The sequence below is a fragment of the Cyprinus carpio genome, chromosome A14, assembly GCF_018340385.1.
Source record: "Cyprinus carpio isolate SPL01 chromosome A14, ASM1834038v1, whole genome shotgun sequence".
In the NCBI taxonomy this organism is placed as follows: Eukaryota; Metazoa; Chordata; class Actinopteri; order Cypriniformes; family Cyprinidae; genus Cyprinus; species Cyprinus carpio.
In genome coordinates this window covers 27,498,661-27,519,501 of record NC_056585.1, presented here as the reverse complement: position 1 = coordinate 27,519,501, position 20,841 = coordinate 27,498,661, and the positions used below count along the sequence as shown (strand labels likewise).

General features: G+C 32.6%; 1 protein-coding gene across 1 annotated transcript in view; it reads left to right on the top strand.

Annotated features, from left to right (window-relative positions):
* Window positions 1-20,841, top strand: part of atp10b (ATPase phospholipid transporting 10B) — a 41,955-nt gene that overhangs the window by 7,622 nt on the left and 13,492 nt on the right. Inside the window, exons 2-10 of the mRNA XM_042770560.1 lie at window positions 3,919-4,123; window positions 5,851-5,936; window positions 7,555-7,619; window positions 12,562-12,753; window positions 13,134-13,261; window positions 14,886-15,138; window positions 15,816-16,030; window positions 17,497-17,646; window positions 19,689-20,220. Of these exons, the coding sequence (XP_042626494.1) occupies window positions 3,919-4,123; window positions 5,851-5,936; window positions 7,555-7,619; window positions 12,562-12,753; window positions 13,134-13,261; window positions 14,886-15,138; window positions 15,816-16,030; window positions 17,497-17,646; window positions 19,689-20,220 (1,826 nt within the window). The remainder of the gene's footprint in view (window positions 1-3,918; window positions 4,124-5,850; window positions 5,937-7,554; window positions 7,620-12,561; window positions 12,754-13,133; window positions 13,262-14,885; window positions 15,139-15,815; window positions 16,031-17,496; window positions 17,647-19,688; window positions 20,221-20,841) is intronic.

The following is a 20,841-nucleotide window of genomic DNA, read 5'->3' as shown; positions in this document are numbered from 1 at the left end:
ATAACAACCTAGTGTTTTTGAGGGGTCAATAGTGACAATTCTGGCACTTTTTCCTAGTGATTATGTAATTTTGTGGCATGCACAGGGACTGGCTTTAAATCCTGATCTCAAATAAATTTTGATAATTGATTAGTCCAAGTAAAATTGAACTCAACTGAACAGAACTCGACTTTGAATGACCGCCTTGCATTTTTATGTATGGACACCGGAACTGATTTTTTTGATAACGCTGCTTGTGTTTCATGGGACAAACCCTACTCCAAATAAAATTAACTATAAATATATAATCTAATATATATAAATATATATAATTTGTGATAGAACATACTGCTCCCAAACGTTCATTAAGAAGTACATCTGCCACAAACAATGTTAAACTTTAACAGATAGTTGTCAGGTTGTCTGACTCAGATTAGCATGCATGAGCTTTAACGTTTGACATGGCATGCATTTGAATCACAAAAATGTGAGTAGGATGCAGTGTAACTAATGTCTCTTTTCCTGTTGAGTCACTCAGACCTTTCGAAAAATGGTTAAGCTTCAGTACATGCATGCACCTTTGCCACATACTGTATGATTTGTCATGCTTCTAGAGCAAACGTGTCCTAATGTGTTGTATGCAGTGATGCCTGTCATGTGAACTTGAAGGAATTTAGTTTCATCCCCTGCCATTTAACTGAAATGAATGCAGATATATCGGTGGATTAGATTGAAAAAGCATGCTTTGAAATGCTCACAAAAGCATTTGTATGCACCTACTCGTTCATAGTATAATACACTGTGAAAATAAACCAGAAACACTTGAATTCAAAACATATATCGCAGACAGTGCCAGTGAAAGGATGAGGATTTCCAGTTAGAGAGCAAAACCGGTGATTATGATTGATTATGATGAATTGTCATTGTAAACTGCATGCTGTGAATGATCATATTTTAACTCTCGCCACTGTAGTTTTCACTTTGAAGATGCCACGTGGATGCAATGAATTAAAATTGCAGTGAAGAGCAGGTTCAATTCAAGAGCAGGTGTTTGTCTCACACATCATTTTTTGACACGCACACATTTTGACTGACAGTTAAATGCCAGAAATAGACGTCTCGCTAATCACAGATTGCAAACAGTGAGTCCTTCTGGAGGAGCGCGAGATTTATCTCACCTCTATCAGAAACAGTCATCAGCCACTTCATTCAGAGAAATGCTTGCTTGGCACAAAACGGCTTGCTCAGGAGCTAATCTTCTTTCGTCAGCCATTTTATTAGTAAAAACATCACAATTAATTAATTGTCTTCACTTTGTGGTATAAATGGATTTAAGTTTGCGTAAAGGAAACGGGGGTATTTAGTGGGAATTATTTGCCTGGCAGTGGGGACTGAATAGTTAATTTGATATATATAATAATTTGACAACAGCAGGTTGTGTCATATTGTACCTCAACATCAAAAGAAAAAAACTGACATCTTCATTAGGAAAATATATTGTGACATTTGCAAGGCAAATAAGTATATTTTCCCCAATGCTTATTATCGGGAATCTAATGTTGTTAATTGTGTATAATTGTTATTAAAATAATTTCCCAATTAAAAATCTCATTACTGTAATATGGAAAAAAATATTATTTTTAAATAAATATATATATATATATATATATATATATATATATATATATATGTGTGTGTGTGGTGTGTGTGTGGTGTGTGTGTGTGTGTGTGTGTGTGTGTACTTAATTTCATAACACTTTACAATAAGTATGTGTGTGTGTGTGTGTGTGTTCCATTAGTTGGTTAATAATGCATTAACTAACATTAACTAATAATGTGCAATGCATTTGTTACAGTATTTATTAATCTTTGTTGAGTTAATAAAAATACAGCTATTCATTGTTAGTTCATTATTGCTCAGGTCCATTAAAAAATATAAACAGATACTTTTGATTTTAAAAATGAATTAGTTAATGTTGGAATTACCATTAATTAAGATTAATAAATACTTTATAAGTATTTTTGTTGTTGTTAGATTGTTAACCAATGTAGTTAACAGATGTTAACACATGGAACCTTATTGTAAAGGGTTGTGGTTAAGTTGTATTATGTAATTTTATTGATTATAATAATAATAATATTATCTTTATTAGGATGATTCTGATATTTTTTGTGGTTTATTTTTATTTTTGGATAGCATTTTGGGGTGAAATACTGTATGGCCTGGGCATATCTTTGCGAGGATTCACTCCAGACTTCCTTGCTTGCCCAAACATTAAACGCAACTTCATAATTTCACAGCTATTTTAAGAGAACATGGGAGCTCCACCCTGAAGTTATGTTTATAATCGCTCCTCTGTTGTGCGTCAGGCTTTGTGTGTGAGGTGTGACAGTGCTGCTGAAGAGCTGTCAGTCAGTACAGAACCCACCCGACCCAGTTGTGCGTGTAGAGCAGCATACCTGACATTCACATTGTGACTGCAGGATTCTTCAGCTGCTTGCTCTTCATTGACATTGAGACATGCCACAAGATGCAAACTTATCTAGTTTTATTGTATAAGCATGACACAAAATTGACATTTTAAGCAGGGTGTGCATAGATAAAAACCTGGAGATCAAGATGCCTGGCAGAGTTTATATATATTTATTCTGTGTGTGTGTGTGTGTGTGTGTGTGTGTGTGTGTGTATGTATCTCTCTCTTTCTCTCTCTCTCTCTCTCTCTCTCTCTCTCTCTCTCTCTCTCTCTATATATATATATATCACTATGGAAAAAATTAAGAGACCACTTAAAAATTTAATTTTTTTCTGGATTTACAATTTTATAGTTATGTGTTTGAGTAAAACATCATTTTTGATTTATTCTGTAAACTGATGACATTTCTTCCAAATTGTAAATAAAAATGTTGTCATTTAGAGCATGAAATCCCAGTTAGTCATAATAACAAAATAGAAGCAATGTTTTCAGACATGTTCACATTCATTTTTAGACAACACAATACCGATGTTTTAACTTTAGAAGAGTTAAGAAGTCAATATTTGGTGGAATAACCCTGATTTTCAATCACAACTAGCGAAAACATTTGTTATTTTGACCAATTGTCCTTTTCTGAAAAAAGAAAAAAAATCAAAATGACATATATATATATATATATATATATATATATATATATATATATATATATATATATAAAATACACATATATATGCTCAAATAGGCAACAATTATGTCCTGGATTTATTTTAGTCTTACCTAGTCATCAGTGCTGTGCAATAACTGATCACATGTAATCTGGATTATGTAATCAGATTCCAAAAATGAAGTACTTTGACTGTATTACATTTTAAAATACTCTAAATCAGACTGCATTTAGTTTTTTATTAATTACATGATTACACACTATTAACACAATAAAAATAAATTATTCATAATTTACTAATTCTCCCTAATTCTTTTTCATTTTTGAGATTTTAATTTCTAATTCACACAATAAGTTTTGTTATTTTGATTATTGTTATTTTAAAATTATTGATTTTAATCTTACATGTTTATGATTTAATTATAAGCGTTTCATTAAATTCACGAACCCCCTGCAGTTCCTTGACAAACCCCAGTTTGGGAAACTTTGACGTAATGTAATGTTTAAAGCACTTCATGTTGTTACTTTGTATTTTTATATCAGTTTGGCACAAGATTATCGTATTTAAATCAGTGTGATAAATGAGTTGGTTCAAAAGTAATCTGAAAGTAATCAAAAAGTAGTGTAAAAAGTATGTCATTTTGAATCAGTAACGGACTATAATTTGTAAGTAATTTACCCAGCACTGCAAGTAATCATTGAAAAGTGTGTCTGTGCATTTATATGCACTACACAGACACCGAAACCCCACAATGCATCAAAAGAGGACCGAATGAGGCATTAACTGTGGTCTCCTCGCAGGAAGCAGATGTGTTTCGTGGAGAGGAGATGGAAGGATGTCCGAGTGGGGGATTTTGTGAGAGTGCTCTCTAACGAGATCATCCCAGCTGACATCCTGCTCCTGCACACATCCGACCCCAACGGAGTGTGTCACATGGAAACAGCCAATCTGGACGGAGAGACCAGCCTCAAACAGAGGAAGGTGGTGCCAGGCTTTTCTTCTCTGGTAAGAGTGCTGCCTATCACCAAATACCTGCGCTAAAGTCTAAATCTTACACTGGACACACACTGAAACATTCACGAATGTCACTGATAAAGTATTAAATCAAGTGAAATGTGCATACCATTATAATGTGCACTGGGAGCATCATTCCAGAAGTTTCAAGAATCAGATAATGTTCATAAAAACAGTAGTTTTGAGGGTTGAAAAATATTTTAGGTTTTTTTTTTAGTGTTTTAATTGGGTTAAATTATTTACAAATAATACATGTGCAAATTAAAAATGTGTTGTTAATATTCAAAATGAAGAGTAAAAGTATTTTGGATAAAAAACACAAATGTGACCCTGGAGCACAAAACCAGTCATAAGGGTCAATTTTTTAAAATTGAGATTTATACATCATTTGAAAATTGAAAGAATAGTATTTTCATTGATGTATGGTTTGTTATGATAGGACAATATTTGGCAGAGATACAACTATTTGATTTGAAAAATGTTAATTTTGACCCATACAATGTATTTTTGGCTATTGCAAAAATATACCTGTGTTACTTAAGACTGGTTTTGTGCTGCAGGGTCACAAATAAGATGCCAGGTCTTGTGCTTCTCAATTTTTCCTTTTCAAAATGATCCCAATAATCTAAAAAATATCTCGTTCTGAGCAGTGACATTTTTTCTCTCTCTCTCTCTCTCTATGCTGGACCATTAAATTATGAAAAATAATGGATGTATAATTTAAGTTTACTGTATGTGACATATCTGCCTCTGTCAAAAAATACTATATTGAATAATTTGTTTGATATGCACTACCAAATGTTTTTTTATTGCGATTATTTTTATTTTTTATATATTTTTGAAAGCCTCTCATGTTCACAGAGGCTGCATTTATTTGATCACAAATACAGTAAAAACACTACTACTGTGCAATAGTTTTACCATTTAAAATAAATGTTCTGTTTTAATATATTTTAACTGTATGCTAATATATTTTAAATGTAATTTACTGCTGTGAATTTTCAGCATCATTACTCCAATCATCAGTGTCACATGATCTTCAGAAATCATTCTAATATGATGATTTGCTGCTCAAGAAACATTTCTGATTATTATCAATGTTGAAAACAGTTGTGCTGCACAATATTTTTGTGGAAACTGTGATACATTTTATTTTTAAAGGTTCTTTGATGAACAGAAAGTTCAAAAGAAAAGGATTTATTTGAAATAGAAATATTTTGTAACATTATAAATGTATGCACTGACACTTTTGATCAGTTTAATGAATCCTGAATAGAATAATGCTGAATATAAGTATTAATTTTCCAAATGAAATTACTGAGCAGTAGTGTATATTATTTGTTTTTATTATTAATTTTTTAAATCACCACCTTAAATGTTTTTATACCTTATTTTTTGACAGATGTTTCATTATACAGATCTACTGAATCACAAAAAGTCCATAAAGCATAACTCTTTGATTGTGTAATAGATAAGTAACAACTCCCAAACACTTGCATACCTTTCATACAATTCTGAATGACACACAAACCATGTACAGGAAAGACGTGTTGATGTTTATGTGCTGCTCGGTTTGCCACGTGTAGTTTCACTGTAAGCAGCAGTACTTTCTAGACAATGCTCGTTAGTCAGTTCAAATTACCATAGAATTTGAAAAATGAGGAAACAGAAGGAGGAAAAAACATCCTCTCATGTTTTCTCTCTCTCATGTGTTTCAGGGTGAACCATTTCAACCTCAAACATTTGACAGTACTGTAGTGTGTGAAAACCCCAACAACAACCTCAACCTGTTCAAAGGTTACGTGTGAGTATCTAAAATCAATTTCACTCAAATCATTCAATTTCATGCACAATTAACTGCATCACGACTCCATCACGACTGCCTCTTTTGTCAGATCCACACCGATGAACAGCATTTGTTTGGCCTTCACATTTTGTCATTCGCTAATCAGGGAAACTGCTTAAACCCTCTGATGCATCGCAAAGGAAAACATGTTCATGTTTCTTCTTTACTTAAAAACTAGTATATACTGTAACTATTACCAGTTTTCTCATCAGAGGAGCAGTCTGTCCACTGCAATGGAAAGTAGCGGTAAATATTTCAGAGGTTGATGCATGAGCACTTTCATCAGCCATGTTGTTTTAAATTGTTATAAATAATAAAATACACATATAAAGAGGACATTCATCTGAATGGGTAAGGGTCAAAGGTCATGGATCTAACATGTACCAGAATGGTACAAATGGGTTTTAATAGAGAACACCAGCATCAGTGTTAAAGGAAATAGTTCACCAGAAAATGAAAACCTGCTGATAATGCATCAGATCCTCTGCAGTGAATGGGTGCCGTCAGAATGAGAGTCCAACAAAACATCACAATAATCCACAAGTAATCCACACTACTCCAGTCCATCAGTTAACATCTTGCTGAAACAAATCCAGCATTAAGACATCTTTAAAGTGACAGCTTGCCCAATAATCTAAATTCTGTCATCATATACTTATCCTCATGTCAAGATATTTTAAAGAATGTTGGTAAGTAAACAGTTGATGGTACCTATTGACTTAATATGGCAAAAAATACTGTTGAAGTCAATGGTTACCGTCAACTCTTTGGTTACAAATATTCTTCAAAATATCTTATTTTGTGTTCTTCAACAACAACAACAACAACAAAAATAATCTCGTACAGGATTGGAAAAACTTAAATGATGACAGCATTTAAATTTTTCTGCGAACTATCCCTTTAACTTCAAACCATTACTAAAATATGAGTCCATGATCCGTAATAAAACGGCCTCCCGTGAAAATGTGGTTTTTATATTAATTATGGATTATGAACTCATATTTCGTGTTGTAAGCAACATTTTAAAGTAAAAACACCTTAATGATGGATTTGTTTCTGACAAACACGCAGCTTTTCACTTCTTGAGGCATTAACTGATGGACTGGAGTGCTGTGGATTACTTGTGGATTATTGTGATGTTTTTATCAGCTGTTTGGACTCTCATTCTGACGGCACCCATTCACTGCAGAGCATCCATTGCTGAGACACTGATGCAATGCTACATTTCTACAAATCTGATAAAGAAGCAAACTCACCTACATCTCAGATGGCCTGAGGGTGAGTAAATATTTAACACATTTTCATTTGTGGGTGAACTATTCCTTTAAATCTCCGTTGCATACTTTCCCCACACGTCCAGGGCATGAATTAGGCTGGAAAACAGATTTGGCCCCTTTTTTTGTCCTGTTGCAGCCATATTAACTGGGTTATCACACTGAGAGATGATTCTGATGTTCCCAAGCATTATAAAGCTCTTATCCTGCTCCTCCATTCAAAGACGGGCCCGTTCCTCACGTGGCACACAGAGGTAATTAGTCTGGGTGACTAAAGCAAGACGCTGTGTTTGATGTCACAGGGAGAGGCCTGATAAGAGGAGAACGGGTTTGGGAATGGGTTTTCTTCTTCTGTGGTGTTTTTATGGTGGGATGTATTGTTGGTGATGCTGGTGTTGTGGTTTGAGTAGTTGTGTTTGACAGGTACATTTCATCTCCACATTTAGCAGTACACTTCACAGTACTGTGTGCTCACTTGGGATACACTGAAATACACTACATTAACATTTACATTTAATCATTTAGCAGATGCTTTTATCTAAAGCAACTTACAAATGAGGACAGTCAAAACCAACAAAAGAGAAATAATGTGTAAGTGCTATGACAAGTCTTTGTTGGCCTAATGCAGTACATGTACTGTAGCAAGTACACTTTTTTTAAACAAATAAAAAGGAGACAAAACAGAGATAATGTTAGAGGGTGAAGTTATTATTATTGTTTATACTGATAAAAAAAGTAGATAGAATAGAAATAGAATAGAGAGTGCTAGTGTTAGAGGGTCAAGTTTTTTAAATGAATAACAAGAAAACAAAAGTAGATAGAATAGAAATAGAATAGAGAGTGCTAGTGTTAGAGGGTCAAGTTTTTAATGAATAACAAGAAAACAAAAGTAGATAGAATAGAAATAGAACAGAGAGTGCTAGTGTTAGAGGGTCAAGTTTTTAACGAATAACAAGAAAACAAAAGTAGATAGAATTGAAATAGAATAGAGAGTGCTAGTGTTAGAGGGTCAAGTTTTTTAACGAATAACAAGAAAACAAAAGTAGATAGAATAGAAATAGAACAGAGAGTGCTAGTGTTAGACGGTCAAGTTTTTAACGAATAACAAGAAAACAAAAGTGTAGATAGAATTGAAATAGAATAGAGAGTGCTAGTGTTAGAGGGTCAAGTTTTTTAACGAATAACAAGATAACAAAAGTAGATAGAATAGAAATAGAATAGAGAGTGATAGTGTTAGAGGGTCATGTTTTTAACGAATAACAAGAAAACAAAAGTAGATAGAATTGAAATAGAATAGAGAGTGCTAGTGTTAGAGGGTCAAGTTTTTAACGAATAACAAGAAAACAAAAGTAGATAGAATAGAAATAGAATAGAGAGTGATAGTGTTAGAGGGTCATGTTTTTAACGAATAACAAGAAAACAAAAGTAGATAGAATAGAAATAGAACAGAGAGTGCTAGTGTTAGAGGGTCAAGTTTTTTAAACAAATAACAAGAAAACAAAAAAAAAGTTTTTAACGAATAACAAGAAAACAAAAGTAGATAGAATACAAATAGAATAGAGAGTGCTAGTCTTAGAGGGTCAAGTTTTTTAAACAAATAACAAGAAAACAAAAAAAGTTTTTTAACGAATAACAAGAAAACAAAAGTAGATAGAATAGAAATAGAACAGAGAGTGCTAGTCTTAGAGGGTCAAGTTTTTTAACGAATAACAAGAAAACAAAAGTAGATAGAATAGAAATAGAATAGAGAGTGCTAGTGTTAGAGGGTCAAGTTTTTAAACGAATAACAAGAAAACAAAAGTAGATAGAATAGAAATAGAATAGAGAGGTGCTAGTGTTAGAGGGTCAAGTTTTTTAAACAAATAACAAGAAAACAAAAAAAGTTTTTTAACGAATAACAAGAAAACAAAAGTAGATAGAATAGAAATAGAATAGAGAGTGCTAGTGTTAGAGGGTCAAGTTTTTAAACGAATAACAAGAAAACAAAAGTAGATAGAATAGAAATAGAATAGAGAGTGCTAGTGTTAGAGGGTCAAGTTTTTTAAACAAATAACAAGAAAAAACAAAAAAGTTTTTTTAACGAATAACAAGAAACAAAAGTAGATAGAATAGAAATAGAACAGAGAGTGCTAGTCTTAGAGGGTCAAGTAGTTTTTTAAACAAATAACAAGAAAACAAAAAAAGTTTTTTAACGAATAACAAGAAAACAAAAGTAAATAGAATAGAAATAGAATAGAGAGAGCTAGTGTTAGAGGGTCAAGTTTTTTAAACAAATAACAAGAAAACAAAAAAAGTTTTTTAACGAATAACAAGAAAACAAAAGTAAATAGAATAGAAATAGAATAGAGAGTGCTAGTGTTAGAGGGTCAAGTTTTTAAACGAATAACAAGAAAACAAAAGTAGATAGAATAGAAATAGAACAGAGAGTGCTAGTCTTAGAGGGTCAAGTTTTTTAAACAAATAACAAGAAAACAAAAAAAGTTTTTAACGAATAACAAGAAAACAAAAGTAAATAGAATAGAAATAGAATAGAGAGAGCTAGTGTTAGAGGGTCAAGTTTTTTAAACAAATAACAAGAAAACCAAAAAAGTTGTTTAACGAATAACAAGAAAACAAAAGTAAATAGAATAGAAATAGAATAGAGAGTGCTAGTGTTAGAGGGTCAAGTTTTTAAACGAAATAACAAGGAAAACAAAAGTAGATAGAATAGAAATAGAACAGAGAGTGCTAGTCTTAGAGGGTCAAGTTTTTTAAACAAATAACAAGAAAACAAAAAAAGTTTTTTAACGAATAACAAGAAAACAAAAGTAGATAGAATAGAAATAGAACAGAGAGTGCTAGTCTTAGAGGGTCAAGTTTTTTAAACAAATAACAAGAAAACAAAAATTTTTAACGAATAACAAGAAAACAAAAGTAGATAGAATGGAAATAGAATAGAGAGTGCTAGTGTTAGAGGGTCAAGTTTTTTAAACAAATAACAAGAAAACAAAAAAGTTTTTTAACGAATAACAAGAAAACAAAAGTAGATAGAATAGAAATAGAATAGAGAGTGCTAGTGTTAGAGGGTCAAGTTTTTTAAAACAAATAACAAGAAAACAAAAAATTTTTTTAACGAATAACAAGAGAAACAGAAAGTAATAGAATAGAAATAGAACAGAGAGTGCTAGTCTTAGAGGGTCAAGTTTTTTTAAACAATAACAAGAAAACAAAAAAAGTTTTTTACCGAATAACAAGAAAAACAAAAGTAGATAGAATAGAAATAGAATAGAGAGAGCTAGTGTTAGAGGGTCAAGTTTTTTAAACAAATAACAAGAAAACAAAAAAAATTTTTAACGAATAACAAGAAAACAAAAGTAGATAGAATGGAAATAGAATAGAGAGTGCTAGTGTTAGAGGGTAAAGTTTTTTAAACGAATAACAAGAAAACAAAAGTAGATAGAATAGAAATAGAACAGAGAGTGCTAGTGTTAGAGGGTCAAGTTTTTTAAACAAATAACAAGAAAACAAAAAAAGTTTTTTAACGAATAACAAGAAAACAAAAGTAAATAGAATAGAAATAGAATAGAGAGAGCTAGTGTTAGAGGGTCAAGTTTTTTAAACAAAATAACAAGAAAACAAAAAAGTTTTTTAACGAATAAACAAGAAAACAAAAGTAAATAGAATATAAATAGAATAGAGAGTGCTAGTGTTAGAGGGTCAAGTTTTTTTAAACGAATAACAAGAAAACAAAAGTAGATAGAATAGAAATAGAACAGAGAGTGCTAGTCTTAGAGGGTCAAGTTTTTTTAAAACAAATAACAAGAAAACAAAAAAAGTTTTAACGAATAACAAGAAACAAAAGTAGATAGAATATAATAAATAAGTTTAAATAATAAATAAGTTTAAAAAGTTTTTTTAAACAAATAACAAGAAAAACAAAAAAAAGTTTTTAACGAATAACAAGAAAAAACAAAAGTAGAATAGAATGGAAATAGAATAGAGAGTGCTAGTGTAGAGGGTCAAGTTTTTTAAACAAATAACAAGAAAACAAAAAATTTTTTTAACGAATAACAAGAAAACAAAAGTAGATAGAATACAAATAGAGATAGAGAGTGCTAGTGTTAGAGGGTCAAGTTTTTAAACAAATAACAAGAAAACAAAAAAGTTTTTTTAGACGAATAACAAAGAAAACAAAAGTAGATAGAATAGAAATAGAATAGAGAGAGCTAGTGTTAGAGGGTCAAGTTTTTTAAACAAATAACAAGAAAACAAAAAAAGTTTTTTTAACGAATAACAAGAAAACAAAAGTAAATAGAATAGAAATAGAATAGAGAGTGCTAGTGTTAGAGGGTCAAGTTTTTAAGAATAAATAAAAGAACACTATATCTACTTACTACTATACTACTTTGCATATGTCATTATTTTGTGACATCATTTAACAATTATTGTTTTTATCAAAGTAATTTATCATTTGAAACATTTTACTCTAAAAAAAAACTTTCAAAGCACACACCTTTGTACCGTTTTTAACCCCGAAGTGTACATATTAATACCTTAAATGGCAAAGTTCACTCAAAAATAAAAATACTGTTATCAGCAAAATCTAAGAAGACACCAAAGACAATTATGATGTAACACAATATTTCTATTTCAAATAAATTCTGTTTTGAACCTTCTATTTATCAAAGAATCCTGAAAAAAAATGTATCAGCTTCCACAAAAATAATAATATTAGAAAGATTTCTGAAGACTGGAGTAATGATGCTGAAAATTCAGCTTTACATCACAGGAATAAATTCGATTTTAAAGTATATTAAAACAGAAAACAATTACTCTAAATTGTAATAACATTTCACAATATTACTGCTTTTACTGTATTTTAGATGAGAAAGTTAACAGATGTTTAATCAATCGATCAATGCATGCAGCCTTGTTTTTTCAAAAACATTACAAAAACCTTTTTATTTATGTTAAATTACTTTCTCATTCTTTTATTTAGTTTTCCCATAGCTCATCTGCAAAATATTTTGTTTTTATTAATCATAATGTAAATTTTAATTCATCCTCCCTGATCTTAATTCAAAAGATAAAGCCTGCCTAATATACTGTGACTGTAACATCTAGCAGTGCAATAAGCCCATGCTATACTGCTGAACTCTGTTTCTTAAGTCTTTAACATCCCATTTCCACCAGCAGCAGCGATGCAACAAACTAGAAAGCTCTCCCATTATAATCAATCACGCGATCATATAATAGGCGCATTATATTGCAGAAGTTCTCTATAGTCCACTGTTTCTCTTCTGATAAATTATACACATGACATGGCTTATAAATGGCCGTTGCTATTTTACAAATGTTCTTGTTTTTACGCCATGATTTATTCATTGCAGGACACGAGACCAAATCCATGTTAAATAACAGCGGGCCCAGGTACAAACGCAGCAAGATCGAGAGGAAGATGAATACGGATGTGCTCTTCTGCGTGGTTCTTCTATTTTTCATGTGTCTCATCGGAGCCCTGGGTACAGTACGGGGAACAAGCCCCTCGATAATTCAAGACACGCCGAGCACAAAGTACATTACTTTAACATACAAGCTGCAAAATGATGCTCGGATTCTGAACTCTGAAAATGAAGAGCTCCGTTCTTCATCATGAGATAAAGAATAAATTGTTGTTATGACCTCATGCAATCCTCGCACTCTTTTCTTTCTGTAAGGCGTGAGCCAAAGAAAGACACTACAGACACACAGAAATAATTCACTCACACACCAGTCTCTAATGAAAGCAATGATTAAGCTCACTCTCTCTTTCTCTGTGGTTCGAGCTAAGTGAATATCTGCATTGAAAACAGTACTGTCAAAAGCAATGTCATTAATGAATGTAAATGTCTCTTTCTCACAGGCCACGCGATCTGGTTGGAAACTTTTTCCAGCATGCCCTCATACATCGTCCCTGACAGTAATGGCAATTATACTCCTTCAGTCCTCGCGGGATTTTACATGTTCTTCACCATGATCATCTTACTACAGGTACACAATCTGTCACTCGCACATACATGACCCTGGACCACAAAACTAGTCTTAAGGGTCAATTTTTCGAAATTGAGATTTGTACAACATCTGAAAGCTGAATAAATAATCTTTCCATTGATGTATGGTTTGTTATGATAGGAAAATATTTGGCTGAGATACAACTATTTGAAAATCTGGAATCTGAGGGAGCAAAAAAATCAAAATACTGAGAAAATCATCTTTAAAGTTGTTCAAATTAAGTTCTTAGCAATGCATATTACTAATCAAAAATTAAGTTTTGATATATTTACGGTAGGAAATTTACAAAATATCTTCATGGAACATGATCTTTACTTATATCCTAATGATTTTTGGCATAAAAGAAAAATCTATAATTTTGACCCATACAATGTTTTTTTGGCTATTGCTACAAATATACCCCAGAGACTTAAGACTGCTTTTGTACTCCAGCATCACATATGTTAATTAAAAGTAATGACCATGTTTCACCAAAACTAACTAGTTTTAAACTTCATTTCTTCACCCCCATTTAGCCTAAAGGGATAGTTCATCCAAAAAACAAACAAAAAAAAGTCATTATTTCTCACCCTCAAATTTTGAAGAATGTAGGAAACCAAACAGTTACTCGTAGCTGGTTACACTTTCTATTAAGCCCGTATTTAAAATACATTATAAGAGTATTCCTAAGGCATTATAATGAATGCATAATGCATTATAAAAAACTTTATAATATGTTGTATGGTCTCATGAGTAATCATAACAACAGTTTTAATGCATTATAATATTTACTTAATATTATGATGATTTATAACACACAGTGAACACAATGCATCCACTTAACTCACAATGGATTATATTTCTCATAGTTATAATGTATTGTAAGCCTCGTATCTTGCCATTGTTAACTTAAAGCATTATGCATTCATTATAATTCCTTAAATATAGGCTTCATAGAAAGTGTTACCACATTTTTTTTTTTTTTACATTCATCTCTTTAAAATGTTGATTTTGGCCTGTTGCACTTCAGAAACCTTGAGCATGTTGACTGCTTCCAATGTCAAAAATCATATAACAATATCAGGATTTTGATATTCAAGCTATTGTAGTAAACCTTAAGTGTTTATCAAATATAAGGCATCTATTTATTTATATAAAACGTTCCATATTTTTGCACAAGACCATGTTAGCACATGGTTTTACTCATTACAAAAAGTGTTAATAAAATAAGAAAAAATGATCAATCTATTTTTTTTCTTTAATTTATGGAACTGTTGGGTGATCAGTAACTACAAGCCCATATTTTGATCCTAAACTAGCTGGCCCCAACTTAATTTTGACATCTAAGTTTGCAACACCGACTTATTTATGCAAAAATTGCCAACCTCATATGAAATAAATCTAAAATAAAATGGCTTATAATATTTAGTTTCACCTTCTGAGGTGAAATAATATTCTAATATTTAATTTCCCTGTTCCTGAAGGTTAAGCACCTCTTTTCACGGCCCGTTTGTTGATCAAGGAAAAAATCCTTAGTTAAACATATTGTAGCGTGTTCATGAGGCTGAGATTGCAGATTATTATCTGGCTCCTAGCAGTAATTTTTCCAGGACTTTCTCTTCAGGTAATGATCCCTGTTTCACTGTACGTGTCCATTGAGCTGGTGAAGATGGGGCAGATCTTCTTCATCACTCAGGATGTGGAGCTGTACGATGAAGAGCTGGACCGTCGGGTCCAGTGTCGTGCTTTGAACATCACAGAGGACTTGGGACAGATCCAGTATGTCTTCTCAGATAAGACAGGGACGCTCACAGAAAACAAGATGGTGTTCAGACGCTGCTCCGTCATGGGGACGGAGTACTGTCACGAGGAGAACGGTTTGTCTCTGTGATGATTACTATGATATAAGCTTTTACATATTTTTCATTTGTTCTGCAATATTTAGCTCTTAACAAAATGTGTCCCTGGAGCACAAAACCAGTGTTAAGTCTCTGGGGTATATTTGTAGCAATAGCCAAAAATACATTGTATGGGTCAAAATTATAGATTTTTCTTTTATGCCAAAAATTATTAGGATATTAAATAAAGATCATGTTCCATGAAGATATTTTGTAAATTTCCTATCGTAAATATATCAAGACTTAATTTCTGATTAGTAGTATGCATTGCTAAGAACTTCATTTGGACAACTTTAAAGGTGATTTTCTCAATATTTAGATTTTTTTGCACCCTCAGATTCCAGATTTTCAAATAGTTGTATCTCAGCCAAATATTGTCCTCCTGACAAACAATTTGACCCTAATGACTGGTTTTGTGTTGCATGACCACAAATTAGTTTTATTACAATTGAGCTTTTTTAAAACAAAAATGTTACAATTTTTGAAAATTTTAATTTAAATGTTTTTTTTTAATTAAAAATTTATTTATTTTTTATTTTATTTTTATTTATTTATTTTTATATTTTTTTAGTTAAATGTTTTCTTTAGTTTTCTGTAAATTGGTATAACTAGCTTAAGCATAAATAAGGGTGGCTGTTATTTTTGGCGCTCCTCAGCTGCTCGTTTGGCGGTCATCAGTGGAGCAAATGAAGAGGAGGAGGTCACCATCTACCAGCAGACAAAGCTTCCTCCGCTCTTCCCTCTGGAAGAATTACAGGACGTCCACACAGGAGACAAAAATCACGCCAACACTCAAGTCACAGCTGCCAGTCGGCGCAGATCAAAAGTGGCAGCAGAAGCCCAAAGTGACATGGCCTTCAGCAGTCCTCTGGTGAGATCATAGATCAGAAGATGCTGATATCTGTGTGTTCGGGTGAAGGTTGGGATTTCAGGATGATTTGTTTTGTAAGAAATGTCTCTTTCAGGCATATTCTAAGTATGTGACTCTACCTACGTTTTTGCAAAATCCAAAAGCATACCTATACATACAATGCAGTATCCAGCTGAAATGAACACTAAACAGTAAAACAACTTTAATTACTGTTCGCACAAATTATGATTACAGTGCCGATTATCGATTAATAAAGACTTATTTTTACACAGTTCCTTGCACAATAGTGTTATGCCCTCGGAGCACTTTTACCACAGTGCAGGATTTGTAAACAAATACATTTTGATGTTGGCAGTACATACTGTAAACAGCGTATAAATGGATTTTCTAATTTAGTAAACTTGCTCAGTAGCACACCTGGTACAGTGGAGGTTTAATTTCTGAATTGCTGAAATAACTCACCCAAAAATTTAAGTTTTTTAATTTTTTCTTTCTTCTGTTGAACACAAAAGAAGATATTTTGAAGAATGTGGGTAACCAAACAATTGACGGTAGCCATTGACTTCCATTATATTATTTTTTTTTTCCATACTATGGAAGTCAATGGCTACCGCCAGCTGTTTGGTGACAAACATTCTTCAAAATATCTTCTTTTGTGTTTAACAGGTTTGGAACAACATTAAAAAACTTCCATTTTTGGGTGAACTTGCCCTTTAAGTCTTGTTTTCTTATTTTTTTTATTTTGTGATTAAAATAAGAATAAATATCTGCCAATGGGGTAAGAAAAATAATCTTGTTTTCCCTTTGAATTAAGTTTATTTTTAATGGGGTAAGAAAAATGATCTTGTTTTCCCTTTGAATTAAACTAACTAAATTTATATATATATATATTATATATATATATATATATATAATATATATATATATATATATTATATATATATTTTTTTTTTTTTTTTTTTTTTCTTTCAGAAAACAAGATATTTGCAATGGAAAATAAGACAAAATACTAAGTAAGAAAATATTTTTTTGCAGTGTATCGGCAATTCAGTAGATGAGAGAGAAGCTCTCAGATGCCAAACCAATAACATAGTCAATAATTGGAAATGACAGCATATTAAATAATCTGAATAAAGCTGAAATGTGTTGTTTCTGACGTCTCGTCCCTGACCTGTCTTCCTGCATGCTCAGGTCTGCCCGCAGATGGCCGAGCAGTTTGGTGTCAGTTATGAGCACAGCGAAGCTGGCTCTGATTCGCTGTGTTTGGATCTGTTGACATATGGGGCCGCCGGGGAGCATTAAACATGGGCTACTGATACTGTACTGATCGTCTCGCGTCCCACTGCCTCTTCCTATAACATCGTGCCTTTTGTTGTCGTACGATGTTGTGTAATTTTCCATCTATGGAAACAGACCGCATGGTCTTGTTGTGCATGATGTAATCGCAGCCGTATTTCCTCAAACAGGAAACAGTGGTGGTTCCAGACAGGAAGCTGATTCTGGAGGTGGACCGTCAGATGGCGAGCATCCAGACCGGGCCTTACCTGGACTTTTTTCTGGCTTTGGCCATCTGCAACACAGTGCTGGTTTCCTCAGTGACGGCCCAAAGACAGAGGGTGAGAGTGAATGTCGCTGACCTTGCTGGAGCCGAGAGGGTTGGGGACGTGCTCAGAGCTCTGACACACAGCACAAAAACTGTCTAAACATTAACAATAATAGCCCGCCATGTAAACTACGCCTCTAGCACACTGAGTACCTGTGGACACAGTCTCGTTGCCCCGAGATATTTTATTGCTGCCCCTGCATGACTAATTCTTCTTTGGCCAGTGCTTCGTTTTATAATTACTACATTTTAATTCTCAAGCAAGCACTTACATGGGGCAGGCAATTAGATTTTTCATCAGTCGTGCCCCACACATCCGTAATGAGTCGAGTCTGAGAAAGAAGTTTAGTGAAGCTGAGTATCCTTCACTGCTGGTCAGCGCTGATTTCCCAAATTGCACTCGAGGACCCCGAGCGAAGCACTTTGTCCAGGGTAGAAATTATATTTGGCCTCAGACCTGTAGCACCGAGACGTTCAAAGACATCGGGTCAACATTAATTAAGTTGATTACCAATGGAGCATGATTGTATCACCCTGGGTCCGTCACAGCTTAATGTATGCGGGTCCACAGCACCTGAAGAACTCCAGTATTAGTGTGTTTTAGAGCATTATGAAGGAACATGGGCTCCGTTTCAATATTTGCAATATTTCAGGTTCATCATAATTAACCGAACACACAGTTATAAAAGAAAATTTGATTTAACTGATTCATTTTAGAATTGAGTTTTTACCAATTATTAAATATATATATATATATATATATATATATATACACACACACACACAACATCTACCTTTATCTCTACAGAGAGCAGACTATTTGTGATATTCCAAATAACCAATATGTACACTACCGTTCAACAGTTTGGTGTTCAGACTATTGTGAAATATTATAAATTGAAGTAACATTTGCATTTTAAGAAATTAAATTACATTTTCAGCATCATTAATTCAGTCTTCAGTGTCACACGATCCTTCAGAAATCATTCTAATATGCTGATATGCTGTTCAAGAAATGTTTATTCTTCTACATATTTATCAGTTATATATATTAGGGCTGTCAAATGATTAATCACGATTAATCACATCCAAAATAAAAGTTTTGTTTACATAATATATGTGTGTATACTGTGTATATTTATTATGTATATATAAATACACACACATGCATGTATATATTTAAGAAGAATATGTTATGTTTATATATTAAATATATTTTACATATAATATAAAATATAAGAATATAAATATATAAATGTATATACATGTAAATATTTTCTAAATACATAATTTATGTGTGTGTATTTATATATACATAATAAATATACCCTGTACACATACATTATTATATGTAAACAAAACTTTTATTTTGGATGTGATTAATCGTGATTAATCATTTGACAGCCCTAATATATATATATATATATATATATATATATATATATATATATATAGATATATATATATATAATATATATATATATATATATATACAGAAATAGAAGTGTTTTGTAAAATTATAATGTCTTTACTGTCAGTTTCATCGATTTGATGCATCCTTGCTAAATAAAAGTAATATTTATTTTTTTTAAAATTGAAATTGCATGTGAATTTCACATGCACCTTGCACATGCATGCTAAGAAATACTTAGGTTGTGTTCGAAAAGCATGCATACTTTGCATACTATTTCTGTAGCATGCATACTGAGTACAAAATGGAAATACCTATTGTATTTGTCAAAAAGTGTAGTACACAACAGATCCCATCATGCTGGATACTGTGTCCTACAATGCAATCCACTTGTGAAGTACAGTATAATGTTTTTTTTTTTCCTTCGTTCTTTAGTAATCATTTGAAGACTTTATTAAACAGATTTAATAATTAATTTTGGACATAAGTGAACTCTACAAGCTAAATTGGCATGCAAGGTTTCAAATGCCTTTAAAAAAATGCAATAATGCAGTAATGAAGCAGTAATAGTGGTGTAATAATGCAGTATTCTAGTATTCTGTGCAGCAAATCTGTCAAGCAAATAATTGCTCGTACTTTTTCAGGTCAAGGGGCGCCGTAGCTCCTCGTACTCAGGAGGTTCGTTTCATAACATGCGGCAGTGGTTCAGAAAGTGTGGTCTGGGAAAAGTTTTCACCTCCATGAAGTTCTTCAAGAGAGGAGGAGAGACACTCGCAGATCCATTCTCCATCGATGAAGACGAGTCCGACGGGTTTCACAGCTCCGATGTCTCAGACGCCGCGGGGCAGAAGGTCATTTCCAGTGAACGCAAGGTTAAAAGCGGTCTGTCTGGATCAGAGGAGGTGTGTTACGAGGCCCACAGCCCAGATGAGGCCGCTCTGATACACGCAGCAAAGGCTTATGGGTTCACCATGATGGAGCGCACTCCTCATTATGTGACTGTCAAGCTGCCCGATGAAGCGCTGCTGAAGTTTGAGGTGCTGGACATCCTGACCTTCGACTCCACGAGGAGGAGGATGTCCATCATAGTGCGACATCCACACACTAAAGAAATCATCATGTACACGAAAGGAGCTGATTCTGCCATCATGGAGAGACTGGGAAATGTTTTTTCAGGTGAGCATGAAAGATCAAAAACATGATGCAGCGTACACCTTTCAAAGCTTTGGGGTCAGTAAGGCTGCGTTTATTTGATCAAAAATACAGTAATATTGTGAAATATTATTAAAATGTAAAATAGCTGTTTCCTGTGTCGATATGTGTGAAAATGTAATTTATTTCTGTGATGTGCAGCTGTATTTTCAGCATCATTACTCCAGTCTTCAGTGTCACATGATCTTCAGAAATCATTCTAATATGATGATTTGCTGCTCAAGAAACATTTCTGATTATTATCAATTTTGAAAACAGTTGTGCTGCTTAATATTTTTGTGGAAACTGTGATACATTTCATTTTTCAGGATTTTTTAGTGAATATAAATTTTAAAAGAATAGCATTTACTTGAAATAGAAGTATTTGTAACATTATAAAAGTCTTTATTACTTTTTTATCAATTGAATGTGTCCTTGTTGAATAAAAGTAAACATTTCTCTTTTTTAAAAAAAATATAAAAGTTATATCTATATATTTATATTAATATAAATTTTAATATAAACACAAAAAATTGGACATAAATGAGTTTACAATTTTAATAGTTTTTATTTATATATATATAAAAAACATAATTATGGCTTAAT